Genomic DNA, 20,410 nt, shown 5'->3' on the forward strand with positions numbered 1-20,410 from the left:
AGTTCTCATAAACCTTGTAAGGTACTCTGCTGGGCCCAGGAGCAGAGCTTGCTCCTGCCCTTTTGACCACCTCCTGGATCTCCTTCCAGCTGGGCTCCTTCCCATCAAATTCCTGCTCTGGTGCAGATGGATTGATCAGGGCCCGACAGGGACCAATATCTTGCTCTATACATTCATCGCTGTAAGCCTCCTTGAGGTAGTGGTCGACCTCTGTTTTAGAGCAGGCGAGTTGACCACTGCGCTTCTCTCTTAGCAGCTGTGACCGCAAATGGATTCGCTAGGAAGGCGGCTCGCCTTCTGGACCTCTCCTTCCTCCTCCTGCTGTGCCACTTGGCTCTCCTCAAGGTAATTAACTTCTTGCAGATTTTGCTACGTGGCTCTGCAGGAGGTCCCCTCTCCTTTTCACTCGAAACCTTGAACTGCTGCCTTAGGCTCTTCAGTTCCTGTCTTAGTTTATGTATCTTTCTCGCTCTTTTGTTCATGGTGTAGGGGGCTTTGCTATTCGCTTGTCCTCTTGCCAGAACCTCTCTACAGCTAGGCTGATGATAATTGTGGTGATTGTCTTGAGGCGTCGTCCAGCTTCTCCTTTGGCAGTTGCTTCCAAGATGGTATCGATGTCTTTATCGAACTGGAGCCACTCCTTGTCCTTTCTAGCTTGGGGCCACTTCACCTGACGATGTTCTGATGTCCTGTGTGCTTCGGGGGCTTGCATCACCTGGAGGCTCTGGGCACAGTGGGGTGACTTGGACTGGCTCCTCCTTCGTTTCACCAGGCGTGATTCCTGCACACTGTGACGCCAACACCTTCTGCACACACATCATCATGGCCTGGTGCATCCACAGGCAACAGACATCCTACAGACAACACAAAAAGGCTTAGTCATTTTTCATAGTGAGTTTTCTAAAAAAAAAAATGCATTTATTTATCACAGTTCATGGACTACATACTGAACTTTGGGGATAGAAACACAGTATCGATCCTATTGCGCTAGCATCGATCTGATACCAATATCAACGTTGGTATTGAAACTATCAATATTTGGATCGATCCAACTTTTGCTGTCAGCAAACGGTGTTAAGAAAAAAGAAAACAGTATGTCAGCATGTTAATCTCCAAAAGTTGATTCTGTTTATCTGGATGTAGTGTTACTCTCTGTGAATGATACTCTTGGCCATTGATCAGTGGGCTTTGATCAGTGGTTGTTGATCAATGGTCATGAGAATTTGCATAATTAAGATTAAGGAACTGACCTCCCAGCCCATTGTTCCTTCAGTGGGCTGGTTTCAGTCACTATGCAAATGTACTGTTTATAAGATTGGAAAAACCTGCAGTCAGCTGAGGCTGAAGAAGTCACTTGGGAGAGTGATGAAACGTTTCTCCCACTGAAAATGCTACGTCCAGATGAACAGAATCAACTTTTGGAGATTTACTTACCTGGACGATTGAGCATGCATCAAGACGTCAGCATGTTCAATTCAAGTTTTAAACAGTGCTGGAAATGCTTAGTTTAAGACACACAAAGGTAGTAACAGGAAATTTACATCTTTCAACAGTGGCAGGAGTTATGAGTTATGTTAATATTAGTGCTGTTAATCGCAATTACTTGATCAATATCCTGATTGTAATTACATTTTTTCAACTTTATATTTAAGCTTGTAACTGACATTTATGTATTATAATAAAGTAAAGGCAGAATAAACTCAAAGAATGTATGCTTAAATTCAAAGAGAATTTGAATTGTTTTCTTCAATCTTTTAACACAGGTTCTCTATATAATATATATTAGTGCTGTCAAACAATTAAAATGTTTAATCAGATTAATCACAGGATTACTGTGGATTAATTTTGATTAATCACAATTAAATATTATTCATTTTTATTCTATATTAATCGCATTTCATTTTGCATGAGCAAACCGACTCGAGAAAAAAGGGAAAATATATGCTCTTAACATGTTTATTGAACATCTTAAACAAAAATCTCTGTAAACATTTATCCACTCTCTCTCTGTCACTCTTGGGGAGGCACTTCAAGTCCTTGAAACGAGCAACCAAAGCTATGTAAAGCGTGTGTTCTCAACAATATTAATAGGTCTGCAATTTGTTGTAATCCACGTGGCAATTGTGTCAGCCAATATTTCCGGGGTAGGCCAAAGAGACTGGCTCTTAAACACACAGAGTTTAAAAGATGGCTGCAGCCACGCTTTGATTTGTGTAAAATCTACTTATTGAGCTTTGATCTGTGGGATTTTCATGTTGCCATTTTAGGGATTTGAAACCAGGTATGACAAGTGAGCAGTTAATCTGACTGTGAAACTGCATGGCCATTGGTTAACAACTTGTTATTTAATGAGCAGATCCTGGATAATCTTCCTTTGTCATGCTTAGAATGACCAAAATGTGCAAAATATTTAAGGTAATTGGCTAATATTTTTTGACTAAAAAGTTATTTAGTCAAAATTGTTTGTTTTCTATCTGTTCATGCACCAAAAGTCAGTTCCCATATAACCCTATGTTGTGCAAAACCTTAAATGTCCAACTTTACCAGGTAAATAGGCACTTTAACAACGTAATATAAAAACTGACTTGGTCTCTATAGTTAATTGCTTCCATACTTGGCAACATGTACCTGCACCATCGATTCATCCCGTCTTCAAAATCAGGACTTCACCCTCTTATTCAAATATGCAAATATCCAAATATGCTCACTTCAATCTATTAAAATGTTAAGATCCAGGCTGCAAAACAGGACTTCACAAATGAATGGATGATGCCACTGTGACATACAGTGTAAGGAATACACTAATGTGCTTGTGTGTGTTAAAGACACAAAGGCAGAGAACTTAACAAGGTGATGTATAAGTAATCCTGCAGAAGACAGGGTCTGGCTTCATAGGCTGTGATGTGTACGTCGCTGCAGTGGCCATAACTCATCCCGATCTGTCTCAAAGGCAGCGGCGTTCATCCAAATGCAGACACCAACAGACTCATTAGAGAGTCAACAGGAAAAGACAGGTTAGCTGGTTAGAAGTGTGACATGGGACGAGTTCATGGGAAGCTGGGTTCAAAACAGCTGCACTGAAATGCACTTTCATCTCTCCAGCCGCCTCATCAGACTTGTGTTTCGCTACCTTAAAAATTCACCCACACCAAAAAAAGAAATCAAAGGTCCCACATGCATGAAGAGCACAGATCAAAAGAAACTGGTAGAGAAACATTTTGGCGCTGAATCACCATTAAATACAAACTGAATTATTGATCTAACAGGTGTCAGAGGTCAGTCACAGGCTCACAGTGGAGAGACACCGGTCAGGAGGTCAGGTTTTCCCAGGTGAATCGAACCCTTGTGCTTGTTTTTCTTTGGCTGTGCGGTCATCCTCAACTTCTGCTTTTTCATCTACAGGTGTCAAATTGAAATAGCTAACATTCTGAAATTTGAGCACTTCGTTGCCCCAGCTGGTCCATCCTGGTTGAAGACTTCGTGCAAACAGCTCCAAGCACTTGTCTTCAGCTCCAATGTATGGCTTCAGCACCTCTGTGAAGGGAAAGGAATGAGGGAGAGTTATTATTGCATATTATAAGGCTTTCGGTGTCTTCCCCTGTTATTTACAATCTTCACTGTGCAAACTGAAAAATACTCCTTTCATATTTCACCTGGAGACCTAACAAACCTGAAGGTTCACACCTATGATGTGTATGGGGCACCATTTGTAAAGTGAAACATGCTGAAATTAACGGCAACATTTTTCCACATTTAGCTCAATACCTTACAAAAACATGTTTTTTCGAGTCTTTTTCTACAACATTTAGTAAAATATTTGTAGCTTTTTATATTTAAAACACAATTTTAAATGTTAAATCAGAATGTTAAATATTCACTGCTCTCCCCTGATGGTCACTTCTCACCGCCATGAGCTGCTTCACTTCTTGCCTACCAGCATGTCCAGCGATTTAGCTGAAAACATCGGAAGATCCATTTTGTCAGCCATCTAAAGGTTCAGCAGTAGTGCACCCTCAGCAGCTGCAGTCTCCACTTAACAATCGCCGCAGCACATGTCCAGCTAAATCGCTGGACATGCTGGTAGGCAAGAAGTGAAGCAGCTCATGGTGGTGAGAAGTGACAAGTGTGATTCAATGCAGAGAGGTCTATTAACACATAGTGAGTAAAAAAGGTGACTGAAAAGGAAAAACTCAATGGGAGTCCCCCAGCAGCCTCTGTCTGTTGCAGCATAACTAAGGGAGGATTCACGGTCACCTGGTCCAGCCCTAACTAGGGAAGCCATCCATCCATCCATCCATCTTCATCCGCTTTATCCGAGGCCGGGTCGCGGGGGCAGCAGCCTAAGCAGAGAAGCCCAGACCTCCCTCTCCCCAGCCACCTCCTCCAGCTTATCCGGGGAACACCAAATGCGTTCCCAGGCCAGCCGAGAGATATAATCTCTCCAGCGTGTCCTGGGTCTGCCCCGGGCCTCCTCCTGGTGGGACATGCCCGAACACCTCACCCAGGAGGCGCCCAGGAGGCATCCTTGTCAGATGCCCGAACCACCTCAACTGGCTCCTTTCGATGTGGAGGAGCAGCGGCTCTACTCTGAGCCCCTCCCGGATGGCCGAACTTCTCACCCTATCTCTAAGGGAGAGGCCAGCCACCCTTCGGAGGAAGCTCATTTCTGCCGCTTGTATCCGCGATCTCGTTCTTTTCGGTCACTACCCACAGCTCGTGGCCATAGGTGAGGGTAGGGATGTAGATCGACCGGTAAATTGAGAGCTTCGCTTTTACACTCAGCTCCCTCTTCACCACGACGGACCTGTGCAGCGTCCGCATCACTGCAGCCACAGCACCAATCCGTCTGTCGATCTCCGGCTCCCTTCTCCCATCACTCGCGAACAAGACCCCGAGATACTTAAACTCCTCCACTTGGGGCAGGAACTCATCCCGACCCGGAGTGGGCACTCCACCCTTTTCCGGCTGAGAACCATGGCCTCAGATTTGGAGGTGCTGATCCTCATTCCCGCTGCTTCACACTCGGCTGCGAACCGTTCCAGTGCGAGCTGGAGGCCTTCACCTGATGAAGCCAACAGAACCACATCATCCGCAAAAAGCAGAGATGAGATTCTGAGGCCACCAAGCGAAAGCCCTCCGCCACTTGGCTGCGCCTAGAAATCCTGTCCATAAAATTATGAACAGAACCGGTGACAAAGGGCAGCCCTGGCGGAGCCCATCACCCACCGGGAACGAGTCCGACTTATTGCCGGCAATGCGAACCAAACTCTTGCAACGGTTGTATAGGGATCGAATGGCCCGTAGCAATGGGCCAGACACCCCATACTCCCGCAACACCTCCCACAGGACACCCCGAGGGACACGGTCGAATGCCTTCTCCAAGTCCACAAAACACATGTAGACTGGTTGGGCAAACTCCCATGCACCCTCAAGTATCCTTGAGAGGATAAAGAGCTGGTCCAGTGTTCCGCGACCAGGATGAAAACCGCATTGTTCCTCCTGTATCCGAGGTTCGACTAGCAGACGAACTCTCCTTTCCAGCACCCTGGCATAGACTTTCCCAGGGAGGCTGAGGAGTGTGATCCCCCTGTAGTTGGAACACCCTTCTTAAAGATGGGGACCACCACCCCGGTCTGCCAATCCAAGGGTACTGCCCCTGATCTCCTCTCCGTGAATCGCTACCTTATCGTGGTGGAGGGGTTTGTGCGTCCCAGGGATCCCAGGGGCTATGTTGTCTGGGGGCTTTTGCCCCCTGGTAGGGTCTCCCATGGCAAATTGGTCTTGGGTGAGGGACCAGACAAAGAGCGATTCAGAAGACCCTTATGAAGAGAATATCGAGGGAACAGTTTACCCTGCCCGGGATAGGGTTACCGGGGCCCCGCCCTGGAGCCAGGCCTGGGGAGGGTGCCCGAGGGCGAGTGTCTGGTGGCCGGGCCTTAGTCCATGGGGCCCGGCCGGGCACAGCCCGAAGAGGAGACATGGGCCCATCCTCCCGCAGGCCCACCACCCGCAGGAGGCGCCATAGGGGTCGGGTGCATTGTGTGCTGGGCGGCGGCCAGGAGCGGAGGCCCTGGCGGACTGATCCCCGGCTGCCAAAACTGGCAATAGGGACATGAAGGGAAGCCAATACAGGAGAAATCTGCTCTCTCTTTCTAGTCCCTGTCAGTACTCTTGCTGCAGTATTTTGGATTAACTGAAGGCTTTTCAGGGAGTTTTTAGGACTTCCTGATAATAATGAATTACAGTAGTCCAGCCTGGAAGTAATAAATGCATAAACTAGTTTTTCAGCGTCACTCTGAAATAGGATATTTCTAATTTTAGAGATGTTGCGCAAATGGAAGAAAGCAGTCCTACATATTTGTTTAATATGTGCGTTGAAGGACATATCCTGGTCAGATATCACTCCAAGGTTCCTCACAGTGTTAATGGAGGCCAATGTAATGCCATCCAGAGTAAGAATCTGGTTAGATACCATATTTTTAAGATTTTCAGGGCCGAGTACAATAACCTCAGTTTTATCTGAATTAAGGAGAAGAAAGTTAGCGGCCATCCAGGTCTTTATGTCTTTAAGACATTCCTTCAGTTAAACTAATTGGTGTGTGTTATCTGGCTTCATAGATAGATAGAGCTGGATGTCATCAGCATCGCAGTGAAAATGTATGTCTTCTGATGATACTGCCCAAGGGAAGCATGTAAAATGTAAACAGAACTGGTCCTATCACTGAACCCTGTGGAACTCCATAATTAACTTCAGTGTGTGAAGAGGACCCTCCATTTACATGCACAAATTGGAGTCTATTAGATAGATATGATACAAACCACTGCAGCGCAGTACCTGTAATACCTACAGCGTGCTCTAGTCACTCTAATAGGATATTATGGTCAACAGTATCGAACGCTGCACTAAGGTCTAGCAGGACAAGCACAGATATGAAAGGAAGGTTGGAGATTGGCCTAAAATTAGCTAAGACAGCTGGGTCTAGAGATGGGTTTTTAAGTAAAGGTTTAACTACAGCCACCTTGAAGGCCTGTGGTACATAGCCGATTATTAGAGATAGGCTGATCATATTTAAGATTGAAGCATGAATTAATGGCAGGACTTCTTTGAGCAGTTTTGTAGGAATGGGGTCTAAAAGACACGTTGATGGTTTGGAGGAAGTAATTATTGAAGTTAACTCGGAAAGATCAACTGGAGAAAAAGAGTCTTAAATGAATATCGATGGTACTAAAAGTAGCTGTAGATAATATTACATCTGTGAGATGGTTATGGGTAATTTTTTCTCTAATGATTAAAATTTTATTTGTGAAGAAGTTCAAGAATTCATTGCTAGTTAGTGTTGAAGGAATCGTTGGCTCAACAGTGCTCTGGCTTTTTGTCAGCCTGGCTACAGTGCTGAAGAGAAACCTAGGGTTATTCTTATTTTCTTCAATCAGTGACGAATAGTAAGATGTTCTGGCTTTGCGGAGGGCTTTCTTATAAAGCAACAAACTATTTTTCCAGGCTAAATGATGATCTTCTAAATTTGTGACACGCCATTTCCTCTCCAGCTTACGAGTTATCTGCTTTAGGCTACGTGTTTGAGAATTATACCACGGAGTCAGGTACTTCTGATTTGAGGCCTTAGTTTTCACCGGAGCTACAGTATCCAGAGTCATACTTAGTGAGGAGGCAAAGTTATTGACAAGATGATCGACCTCTGTTGGAGTAGCGTTCAGATAGCTGCTCTGCTCTGTGTTGGTACAGGCCATTGAAGATGATAACAGTGGGTGGATTATATTCTTAAACTTAGTTACAGCGCTTTCAGGAAGACATCTACTGTGATAAAGTCTACTCTCCACTGCTGTGTAATCAATTATTGTAAATATAAATGTTATCAGGAAATGATCAGACAGAAGAGGGTTTTCAGGAAACACTGTTAAATGTTCAGTTTCTATGCCATATGTTAAAACAAGATCTAGAGTGTGATTAAAGTGGTGGGTGGGTTCTTTTACATTTTGAGAGAAGCCAATTGAGTCTAATAACAGATTAAATGCCATGTTGAGGCTGTCATTTTTAGCATCTACATGAATGTTAAAATCACCCACAATAGTTATTTTATCTGAGCTGAGCACTAAATCAGCTAAAACGTCTGAGAAATCAGACAGAAATCTGTGTAAGGCCCAGGTGGACAATAGATGATAACAAATAAGACTGGTTTTTGAGTTTTACAGCTGGGGTGGACAAGGCTACGCATCAGGCTTTCAAAAGAATTAAAAGTCTGTCTTGGTCTTTGGTTGATTAATAGGCTGGTGTGAAAAATTGCTGCCACACCGCCCCCTCGGCCTGGTCTTCGAGGTTTCTGGTAGTTAGAATGACTCGGGTGTGCTGAGTCATTTAAACTAACATAATCATCCTGCTGCAACTAGGTTTCTGTAAGGCAGAGTAAATCAATTTGTTGATCAATTATTAAGTCATGTACTAACAGACTTGGAGGAGAGAGACCTAATATTTAATAATCCACATTTCACTTTTTTACTCTTTGGTTCAGATGTGGATACTGTATTGTTCTTTCTGTGTGATTTTTTATGTTTAAGTTGTTTATTACTGGTTTTTAGTTTTTTTTTGTCTGTTTGGGAGCTGACAGAGTCTCTACGGAGATGGGTTTTTGGGGGGGTAACAGGAGGAGAGAAGCTGCAGAGAGGCGTGTAAGACTGCAACTCTGCTTCCTGGTCCCAACTCTGGATAGTCATATTTTGGGGGATTTAATAAATTTATCCATATTTCTAGAAATGAGAGCTGCTCCATCCAAATTGGGATGGATGCCGTCTCTCCTAAGAAGACCAGGTTCCCTGCAGAAAGTTTCCCAATTATCTATGAAGCCCACATTGTTTTTTGGACACCACTCAGACAGACAGCAATTTAAGGAGAACATGCGGCTAAACATGTCACTCCTGGTCTTATCGGGGAGGGGACCAGAGAAAATTACAGTCCAACATTGTTTTGGCAAAGTTACACACCGATTCAATATTGATTGTAGTGACCTCCAATTGATGTAACCGGGTGTCATTACTGCCGACGTGAATTATAATTTTACTGAATTTACTTAGCCAGCAGTTTTAAATTTCCCTCAATGTCGCCTGCTCTGGCCCCTGGAAGACAATTGACTATGGTTGCTGGTGTCTCTAGCTTCACGTGTCTCAGTACAGAATTGCCAATTACCAGAGTCTGACCCCCGGCGGGTGTGTCGCCGGGTGGGGAAAAATGGTTAGACATATGAACAGGTTGATGGTGTACCTGGGGCTTCTGTTTAAGACTATGTTCCCTCCTCACCGTCACCCAGCCGCCCTCTTTCCGCAGCTTCTTGGGGTCTGCCGGGGGACAGCTAGTGGGGCCTACGCTATCTTCGGCTGCACCACCTATAGGGGCCTGGCTAGCTACAGGTGAATCAAGGGTGCGAAGCTGTGTCTCCAAGTTACATGCAGTCTGTTTCTGATAATATGGTTAATTGCTCTAGATGGCCTCTCGCTTAAAAAACTAAGGTGAGGAGTTCAGTCATTTGGGAGGAGCTCACAGAAGAGCTGCTACTCCTTCACATCTAAAGGACCCAAATGAGTTGGTAAGGGCACGTGACTAGATGCTTCCTGGGTGAGGTGTTTTCGGCATGTCCTACTGGTAGAAGGCTCCGGGGTAGACCCAGGACACGCTGAAGAATTATGTCTCTCGACTGGCTTGGGAAAGCCTTGGTGGCCCCCTGGATGAGCTGGAGGAGGTGGCCAGGAAGAGGGAGGTTTGGGTGTGTCTGCTTAGAATGCTCTTCCTCTAGGCCTGGGAGCTTGAGGGTCCTGCACAGTATCTTAGCTGTTCCCAGGACTGCGCTCTTCTGGACAGAGATCTCCGATGTTGTTCCCGGGATCTGCTGGAGCCACTCGCCTAGCTTGGGAGTCACTGCACCTAGTGCTCCGATTATTACTGGGACCACTGTTACCTTCTCCCTCCACATCTTCTCGAGCTCTTCTCTGAGCCCTTAGTATTTCTTGAGCTTCTCGTGTTCCTTCTTCCTGATGTTGCTATCATTTGGGACCGCTACATTGATCACTACAGCCGTTTTCTTCTGTTTGTCTACCACCACTATTAGGCTCCGGTTGGTTCGCCACCACCATTTTGTCTGTCTGTATCTGGAAGTTTCGCAGGATCTTAGCTCGGTCATTCTCCACCACCCATTTTGACCAAGGGACTTCCAGGTTATGCTCGGCACAGATGTTCCTGTACACTATGCCGGCCACTTGGTTATGGTGTTCCATGTATGCCTTGCCTGCTAGCATCTTGCACCCTGCTGTTATGTGCTGGATTGTCTCAGGGGCATCTTTACACAGCCTGCACCTGGGGTCTTGCCTGGTGTGATAGACCCCAGCCTCTATGGATCTTGTGCTCAGAGCTTGTTCCTGTGCTGCCATGATTAGTGCCTCTCTGCTGTCTTTCAGTCCAGCTTTGTCCAGCCACTGGTAGGATTTGCAGAGGCAGGTTATTGGTCAGTAGTTGGAAGGGACCGGTCCATTCTGGGGGTCTTTGAGGATCAGAACTGTCCGGCCTTCAGTTAGCCATTCTGGGTGTCTCTCGTCAACTAGCAGCTGGTTCATTTATGCTGCCAGACGCTTGTGGAGTGCAGTCAGCTTCTTCAGCCAGTAGGCGTGAACCATGTCGGGGCCTGTTGCTGTCCAACTCTTCATACGGAAGACCATTTCTTGGATGTCTGCCACTGTGATGGTTACTGGACCCTATTCAGGGAGGTTGCTGTGGTCTGCCTTCAGATCCACTAGCCACTGAGCATTGCCGTCATGGGTTGCATCCTTCTCCTATATTCTCTTCCAGTATTGTTCCATCTCCAGCCTTGGTGATGCTGTTCTCATATTGTTCCCCTGCCACTGAGAGTACACCTTGGCTGGTTCTGTGCCTGCCTTCCAGCCTTCTGTCTTCCTATCTGTCTGGTGTACCTCTTTAAGCAGCTGGCCAAGGCTGTGAGTCGTTGCTTGGCAGTTTCCAAGGCCTCAGGTATGGACAGCTTCCTGTACTTCTTAGGCACCTTCTTCATTGCACCTTTCTGCAACTCCGATAGTTGGCTAACCTTTGGCCTCCTTCTCCATGGAGGGTACTGCCCCTTGTGGCTGTTCAACTTGTAGCCAAGCATCTCACTGATCACTGCTGCCATATTGTAGATCAGCTTGTTAGGCTCAGTAATGGTGGCTGTAGGTATCGTCCGTAGTGCTGCATTAACATCATCGAGCAGACCTTCTGAGGGTACTTCACGTAGTCTTGGTAACTGGCTACGAGGGATCCAGGTTTCAAGCTTGGCCTTGATCCTATGTTTCAGGTCAGTTCCTCTCGCACTCAACGATCCTTCTCCTATCGCACTTGAGGGTTGGAACCCAATCTCGGGTGGGGGTGATGATATCTTCTGGACAGAAGATACCCCTGACCTGGCGTCCTGGCTCCCCCTTGCCATAGCATTTATGTTGTACCTCGTCACTCTCTAGCTGTGAGAGCAGTCCCTTCTTTCGAATTTTGGAACACTGAGCTACTAGTTGTTTCGTTCAATAATAAATCGCGTTCCCCTGAGAGGGAGTGAGATGACGTCAAGCCTCTCTTTTTCATAGTCTCTGCATATTCATTGTCAAGGTCTTACATTGATTCTAAGAAGCAGAGTGGATGCTGGAATCAAGGTTTAACACAATCAGTGCAAACAGGACAAAACTGAAATCTGAGCAGTAGAAATGCCCGCTCTGACAAGCCAGTCCTGTCAGAAGTTGATGATTTAATGAATTTAAGAGTAGTTATGAATTGAAGCAGTATTTTCTCCTCCAATCTGCAGACATTTTGGAAAGACACAAAGTTTTTTCGCAGTGGATAACAAATTCATTCATAAAATTGTGTGGCTGAAAAAGTAAAGTGATGAATCTGTAGTTAATTCTCTTCCTTTACAAAAAATAGATGTTGTGGGTGTTTTAAATTCAAGAGCTGCAATTACTGCTAATAACATCAAGATGTCATATTTCATACATGTACTGAAGAATATACCGAAGAAGCGACAGACACACACACACACACACACACACACACACACACACACACACACACACACAGAGACACACACACCTGTGATAGCAGAATTCAGAGCTTATCAATCTAGTTGTGTATCAAGGTAACGATCATTGACGTGACACTATTGCCCTCTGGTGGCAAAGACACTACACTGTACTTGAATATTCACCTGACAGCGAAGGCTTCTGAGAGTGCAGAGCTGATGGGACACTGACAATCAAACGCTGATCCTCCACAGGCACCTCTGATGTCTCTGAGGGGCTGAAAGAGGGTGCACAAAGTCCGTCAGCATAAACATGATTTGATTAGCTGAAGAAATAAAGGAGGCCATCTATACAAACAACCATCACTGAACAGAGGTGGTGGCTTACGACACCAGTTATCAGCCACCTGCATTACAGTTTTGAGATCTCAAACCAGGCATTTCCACCCCCACTCACACCTTGCCTCAGGTGACCTGGATAGTTCACATGATTGTGGTGTGGGACAATGTCTTACAGAGGTTTCACACCTTTTAAATTCCAGAGCTGCTGTTGCCTTGAATAATATCAAGATGTTACATTTGATACATGCAAACCTGAAGAAGTGATATACTTAGACATTGCTTTAACACCTGTGATAGCTTACCATATAACTTCAGGGATAAATCCTCCTGCTATCAGCCACCTACAGTGCAGCATGATGGTGGAGTGGAACAATGTCTTATAGAGGTTTCACACCTTAGTGTCGATGGCGGTAATGACCACGCCTTTTTTCACACTTTGGTTCATGCGACACCTTTAGTGTGTTAGCAACCCTCAGGACCACGTCCAAGGGGACAAACTCCACTAAGGGTTAAATACCTTGGACTCTCCATCAGTTTGGAACTGAAAAAACTCTTGGATGAGAAGCAAAATGTGTTCAAGGGTCTAAAAAAGTCATTCTGCCCTCCTTCAAACACTCAAGACTACCATGACCTGGATGACTGAGAAACTATGATTTATATATCCAGTCCTGCAAAAGTCTTGAGTCAGTCCTCATTTCTCTATATTATGGTCTGATGAAATGAAGAAGAAGATGCCTGAGGAGCTATTCCTGAGGACTAGAACTGACAAGAAGCTTATGTAAGAGCTTATCTTTTCAAGCTCATTAGAATTGTACAAACTCAGTTTTTGCCTTATATACTGTATTTTGCTTTACGTTTGCACACATTTCAATAAATCGCTGCACCTTTTTCCAGTTTTCCTAAAAAACATCTTTTAAAAATGAGTTACTCAAGACTTTTGCACGGTACAATATGGAATTTAAAGATGAAACTCAAACATTTCACACCTCTCTGAGATATCAGCAGAGCAACGATATCGGCCCAGGACCAAGACTTCATACGGTTTCTTGTGTGGTGAGTCTAGCGGAAACACAAATTGCCCAAATGTGGTGACCTGAGGAGAAATAGCATTGTCTTAAAAACACTTGGATTGACATTAGCAGGTAATGCTTCCAGTTCCTAAACAATTAATTAGTTGAAAGTTCTGTATTATCTGTACCTTGACCCAGAACCATTCGGCCACAACTTCTACGCCCCAATGTGGATACAGCTCATCACGGACAAAACGCAGGTGGCTTGGCCGGTTTGTCACCCAGGTCACCACTAAACAGTTTGGAGATGCCAGCAGGGGAATAGGGAGCCGCTTTAGCTGGGATGAGGGCAACGAGCCGTATCTTCAATGAGAAAATTGATATAGTCAGTGTAAATTTCTCAACTGTGGGATAATAAAGGTTTATTCTATTCTATTCTAAATACAACCACCATGCCCATTACTTTTCTTTATTTTCTAGCCATTTTCGCTCCTTCAACCAGTTTTTGTCTGGTGCCACCATCAGGCTGAAATCTGAAGGTTCAGAGTGATTAACCTTTACAAGTTTAATGACTTATGTGAACTTTTCAGGTCATGTTTTTTTGCAAATTTAGTGAGAAAACTTTACATCTGCTGTATGCACAAACAGTTTTGGTTCACAGATGATACATTTTTCTGACTCTAGTGATTGCATGACTTCTTCTTTATAATAACTGTGAGTAATTTTGATAGAAATGTATAAAAAGGATTGGCTGGATTGTCAGGACATTTGTTATGCATAAGGCTCATGTTGCCGTGATTATTAATTCTAATAATGCTGATATTTCCTTCCGTTATAGCTTTAGGCAGCTTTTTTCTTAGAGGACACTGAATGTTTTGAGCTCTTGAGGCCTCAAAATCCTTTATATAAAACAGACTGGGATGAAAATATCTCTCTGATTAATATCCATGGTAAGACCATAATATTTTACAGTACGGGGACATGTGCAAAAATACTGACTTTATCAGTTTCTTTTCTTAGAAGCTCTCTTATTTGTTATTCTTATTCACCCTGCTTTATATGCTCTTGTAACATGTAGATTTCATACCCAGAAATCTATAAAGTTTTATCCTCTTTTGCTTCACTCCTCCAAAAATACTTGAATACCGAATTACCTGTGACTTCTTTTCACAGACTTGTTTTCCCATGGTGGATCCATAACGATTAGGTCGAACCTTGTTCCGTCTGTGTGAGAAACAAGCAAAGAATGTCAGGCTGTGAAACAACAAACAAGATCTCTCTTGAGATGATGAGAAATTACACTGAGCCATACCACAGTTATTTACAACACTTAAGTTCAGGGAAGAGTGCCCATGTTTTTGCATCACACAAAGATAAACTTTTGCCTTTCAAATAATGGTATCACAAGCACAAAGAATTGTAAGGCTTTAAAAAAAAAATTAATAACCTTTGTTTCAGTTAACATTTCTTTGTAGTTCACATGCACTGCTCCCAGTGTTTTACTCACAGTGGACTAATGGCTGTATCCTCGTGAAATCAGACAGCAGGAAAGCCGTGTGTGGGGGTATTACATATTCCTCTCCCATCAGGGTAACCACTGTAGCCCAGTCCGTCTTGTTCTCTGTCACCTGAGAGAACAAGTCGACGTGAGACGTACAGCCATTCTCGCCAACAAGTAACTGAGCGCCCCGTTCCTGCTCCTCATCCTCCACCAGAGGGAGATCTTTAGCCATTTCACAAAGAGCAGCGAGGTTGCACTCCTGTGAAGGAAGAGGCTCTTTGTCCACGTTTGTCTGTCCATTCAGATAGCCGAGCGGTTGTGCAGAATCCACCAAGTACTTGGTTCCCTCCAGAATAACAGACTTTATCTGCGTCATGGCACATAACAGAGATGATTTAGTCTGAATACTAAACCAGCTTCTTACCTGTAATATTTTAAACTTGGATTAATGCACAGTAACTTGAAACAAAGCTCCACTGGTTGAAAGTGTTGGAGATAAAAGTCAATGCAGCAGTTGTAGAAATCTTGTCTTTTAATTATTTTACAATGCCTCAAAAATGGACATCTTACAAAAGCGCATACCTCTTAATCTTTCAATTTAGTTGTTCTCAGTCCAATCACCACAGATGGATCAAATGAAGCACCTAGACGTGTAGTCTGCCTTTAAAACCATCTGTAAAAGGAGGGATCGTCCTAAAGAGCTCCCTGAATTTGAGCGTGCCGATGTAATCAGATGTAACTGTTGCAATAGGTCAGCTTGTGAAATGTCTTCCCTCCTAGATATTCCACGATCGATTATGAGTGGAAGCAAAGTGGAAGCATTTAGCAATCACAGCAACTCAGCCACAGAGTGGAAGACCACATAAATTTACATAGTGAGGTTGCGTAGTGCTGAGGATCATAGTGCATAAAAGTTGCCAACACTCTGCTGACTGAATAACTGCAAGTTCCAAACCTCCTCTGGCATTAACATCAGCACAAAATATGTGGACAGAGAGCTTCACTACTTTGTCCATATAGTGCTCGTCAGTCCATATGTGTGCACTGGCTTATTGAAATTCTCTAAAAATATCACTTCCTAACTAAAATGACTTATTTTAAAATGAAAACTATAATACACGTATAAATAATGGTTATTTTATCGCAAAGTGACATTGTGATTACTGCATGTCGTGTTTTAGTTATAAATCATAACACATTATGATTACAATAAAGAAGGTCCACTTCATTGTTATGTTTGTTATGGATGGTGTATTATTGTGTAAATAAAAAACAAATAATAATACTAAGCCATACAGTGTCTTGCTAACGTATTCGGCCCCCTTGAACTTTTCCACATTTTGTCACATTACAGCCACAAACATGAATCAATTTTATTGGAATTCCACATGAAAGACCAATACAAAGTGGTGTACACGTGAGAAGTGGAACGAAAATCATACATGATTCCAAACATTTTTTACAAATAAATAACTGAAAAGTGGGGTGTGCGTAATTATTCAGCCCCCTGAGTCAATACTTTGTAGAACCACCTTTTGCTGCAATTACAGCTGCCAGTCTTTTATGATATGTCTCTACCAGCTTTGCACATCTAGCGACTGAAATTCTTGCCCATTCTTCTTTGCAAAACAGCTCCAGCTCAGTCAGATTAGATGGACAGCGTTTGTGAACAGCAGTGGAATTCCAGTAAAATTGATTCATGTTTGTGGCTGTAATGTGACAAAATGTGGAAAAGTTCAAGGGGGCCAAATACTTTTGCAAGCCACTGTATATAAATCAGATATTTAAAAGAAGCATTAATGTATAATTAACAACAATCATAGTGCTAATAATCAACTTATATGAATAAAAGTCAATTACATTGACTCAAACAGGAAGATTCTGTGGATAACTGTATCTGTCAGGTTGACAGGTATGTTTACACTTTGACCACTTTTTCCATAGACTTCTTGTGACTCTGATTTTCCCCAATCATTTTTTCTCTTTGTGATGCTTTAACTTCAGTGGGGCAATACAATCCCTGCCAGAACAAATCTATTGACAGATGACAGATTATATTGTATTTGTAGTTGAGACTCAGAATAAGTATCAGCCTACCTTCTCGTGAAAGACCAGTGAATCAATTTCCCCTTGGTTGAGTTCATGGTGTTTTCGTTTCCTTTTCTGTAAGTCAAATTGATGAAGTGATAGAGAGTAAGCACAACAAAGAGCAAAACGTAGGGCCAAAATGATCATGGTATTGTTCTTTACAGCTCTAACCAAGCAAGCAGTAGCACCACTGTAATCCACTGTGTCAATCTATAAAGTAAATTCTACTGATCTGGCATTAAACTGAGCTGACAGAGTTAAGTTTTACATAGCTGTCATTTTAATATTTAAACAAATATCAGCGGTGCTGAAATATGCAGAATAACTTTGTGCAAGTCTGTTTGCAGATTTTATGTGAGTTAAAATGTATCCAGTCAGTCTGAATTCTTCATTATTGTAAGTCACCATAAAAGTAGCAGGTTTAAAATGCTACTTTGTAATTGTATTTTTCTGCTTCAGTGTCAGGATCCTTGGTTTACTTGCTTGCTCACTGTTGCATGTTACTGGAATGCTTGATAAGAACAAGGTGAAGAAGCATTAATGTATTAGCAACTCCTGAGCTTTAAGTTCACTATGGTTAAGAGAGTTACATATTAACTTTTATAACACATCAACATTTTATTTCCCGCATAACAGAAAACACGATCACGACAATAGAAACCAACCTTTTGGCGCAACCAGGTAGGTTTATTGGGTGCGAACAGGAATGTCCTCAGAGCCTGACATAATGACCACTGATAAAACTGATGTCAGTACTAGGTACTAGTACATGACATAAGACTAGTACTTATGTCATGTGACACATGCCACACCCAACCTCCCTCTTAAAGTGAAGAGTGAAAAAGCTTTCAATAGGAGCTGGCTTTTGAATGGAGGATAGATAAAATAAGATAGAATAAAATAAGAAATGATCAAGAAACCTTATATGTCTCTCACAGAGACGCCAGATGCTACTGAATGTGGGCTCAGTGGGAAATCTACCCTACCCTAAAGAGGAAACTGTGGAAGAGAACCAGTGAGATGTTATCTGCAGAGCTATCCTACAAAAAAAGAGTCATCCCTGCAGCAGATGATCCTGCCAGTTGACTGTCAACATGCTACAGGTGCTGTAGGCGAACTGTTTGATAGCTGAATATCTTTTTGGTCTTAAAAGTGCTTACTGTCAAGTGCTTTTTGGTATTGCAGATATGGCTTGTGCTTATGCGTTGAATTACAGAGCATCGGGCTCCTTGGAGCCCCTGGTAGAGGTGACTGTCATGTTGTTACTGACTATTTGTACAACCTGTACAACTATATTAAGAGCTTTTTTTGCATTGCCAGTAGCAATTCAGATGTGAGTCAGTAATTCTGTTCATAACTTTTATGGAGCTACAGGAGACCATACCTCCAACTGAGACAAAGACCTGGATGACAAGCTTTGTACTGCAGATTTGAGGGATACATTCATACCCCTCACCCCCGCCTTACAATACCCCCATCACGACTCTGCTATGCCCCCCTGAAGATGTGAGCCAGGTCTTCAAGAGACAGAAAACCTGGAAAGCACCAGACACAGACAGTTTGTATGTGGTTGTTCTAGTTGTGGAGATTCTGTAGCTTGCGTCAGGCCCTCCTGTGGGCTCACCTCCTTTAGGATCTGATGAAGATTGGAGTGAAAATGTCTTGATGCATTCTCAATCATCCAGGTAAGTAAATCTCCAAAAGTTGATTCTGTTCATCTGAATGTAGCATTTTCAGTGGGAGAAGCGTTTTGTCACTCATCCAAGTGACTTCTTCAGTCTCAGCTGACTGCAGGTTTCCCCAATGTTATAAACAGTACATCTGCATAATGACTGAAACCAGCCCATTGAAGGAACAATGGCCTGGAAGGTCAGTTCCTTCATCATGATTACGCAAATTCTCATGACCATTGATCAACAACCACTGATCAGTGAGCTGAGATTGAAGAAGTTACTTGCATGAGTGATGAAACTGAAAACGCTACGTCCAGATGAACAGAATCAACTTTTGGAGACTGGAGAGAAAATAAGAGCCAGCTGATCACCACAGGCTTAAGGGGAGACATAAGGGGATTATGTCTCCCCTGCTAATATGCTAATATCACATTACTGTGTTTCATTAGCCTACTAAACCACATTAGAATACATTGTTATATTTTATCTCCATGTGGTCTGTCTTGAGGCTATGTGATAGAGTGTAATTGGACTCCATAAGTATTAAAAACCAGGCGTGTCCCAACAGATGGCAAAAACAAGACATATCTGAATGCGTCTGAAAAGGTGGTCTTAAAAGCCGTTAGAAAAGCAAAACAAGTAGTGGACCCTGAAAATGGCAAAAACAAGAATATGTGTCCCGTCTATATGTGCGTTAATTTACTTCTTCAAAACTTCTAAATCGTACAAGGAGGCCCATTCATTCCTTTTTCTCTGTGCTGTGGTGGAAGTGCAGATATAATAGCCACAAGATGAATGCGGTCGGGGTTACTCCAGGCGCATGGGTAACTCAAATTTTACATCCATCAGTCTTGGTTGTTGTTGGTTTTGACACAAAGTGGGACTCTTACTACCGCAAAAACCAGAAGAGCCTGACAATTATAACAAGTAAATACTTGAACAGTCACTAACCTTTTAGTAAAACAACAACCACAACAGCAACAAATAAATAAATAACATTAAAAATTAATTATTTATGCATTCCCTCATGCCTTTATGCACTATATCAACAGATATTTCATGTTTCATTAAAAGGTGTATACTCGTCGTCGTTATAAAGGCATTTTATCTTTTTACTTCATAAAAATGTGCAAAACTGCCTTCTAGAAATATATATGAACGATTTATTCCCCCAAACATATACATATTCTAAAAAGTTTGATTTGATTCATGTGGGAATATGAAAAAAAATTGCACTTTCATGCATCACTTGAGAAAATGCAGCAGCATTTACCTTTGAGGGTTTGCATGTTTTCTGCAGCACCTCCGTGTTCCCTGCATCCACATCTGCTCTGTTATTCTCGTTATAGTAGCTCTTGAAAACCTGGAAGCACTGCCTTTTGAAACTACACTTGACAGCTGACTTCTGATTCTCTCTCCATCGTATGCACGGCGAATATCCCCGCTCGATAAGCGAGCATGAATCCAAAACCCAGCCGAGGCTTCCGTGGAGCACCACGGACATCGTTAAAGGGGGTGTTGTTTGATATCAAACGGGATTTAAGCTCGTGCTGGAGAGCAACCGGACACGTGAACGCAAACGAGCCTATTTCTCTGAAAATAAAACCGAAACTTGCGCGGTAAAACTCAGTCGTTTACCCACGTAGATCATCGCGGAAGTAGATGACGCAAGCTTTCTGTCCCTTATGACGCTCCGTAGAAACACCAGCGCTTTACGGATGAAATCACTACACGAAG

General features: G+C 43.2%; 1 protein-coding gene across 1 annotated transcript; it reads right to left on the bottom strand.

Moving 5' to 3' along the window:
- Nucleotides 1-1,390: 1,390 nt before the first annotated feature.
- Nucleotides 1,391-20,321, bottom strand: LOC116315975 (N(6)-adenine-specific methyltransferase METTL4). Its single transcript, XM_039617510.1, has 8 exons — nucleotides 19,947-20,321; nucleotides 17,010-17,075; nucleotides 14,919-15,279; nucleotides 14,566-14,635; nucleotides 13,600-13,774; nucleotides 13,388-13,494; nucleotides 12,246-12,337; nucleotides 1,391-3,534 (listed from the first exon to the last, which is right to left on the bottom strand). The coding sequence occupies exons 1-8, from the start codon at nucleotides 20,175-20,177 to the stop codon at nucleotides 3,317-3,319; spliced, it is 1,320 nt and encodes a 439-aa protein (XP_039473444.1). The 5' UTR covers nucleotides 20,178-20,321; the 3' UTR covers nucleotides 1,391-3,316.
- Nucleotides 20,322-20,410: the final 89 nt, after the last annotated feature.

This window comes from Oreochromis aureus, linkage group 9 (genome assembly GCF_013358895.1).
Source record: "Oreochromis aureus strain Israel breed Guangdong linkage group 9, ZZ_aureus, whole genome shotgun sequence".
Taxonomy (NCBI): Eukaryota; Metazoa; Chordata; class Actinopteri; order Cichliformes; family Cichlidae; genus Oreochromis; species Oreochromis aureus.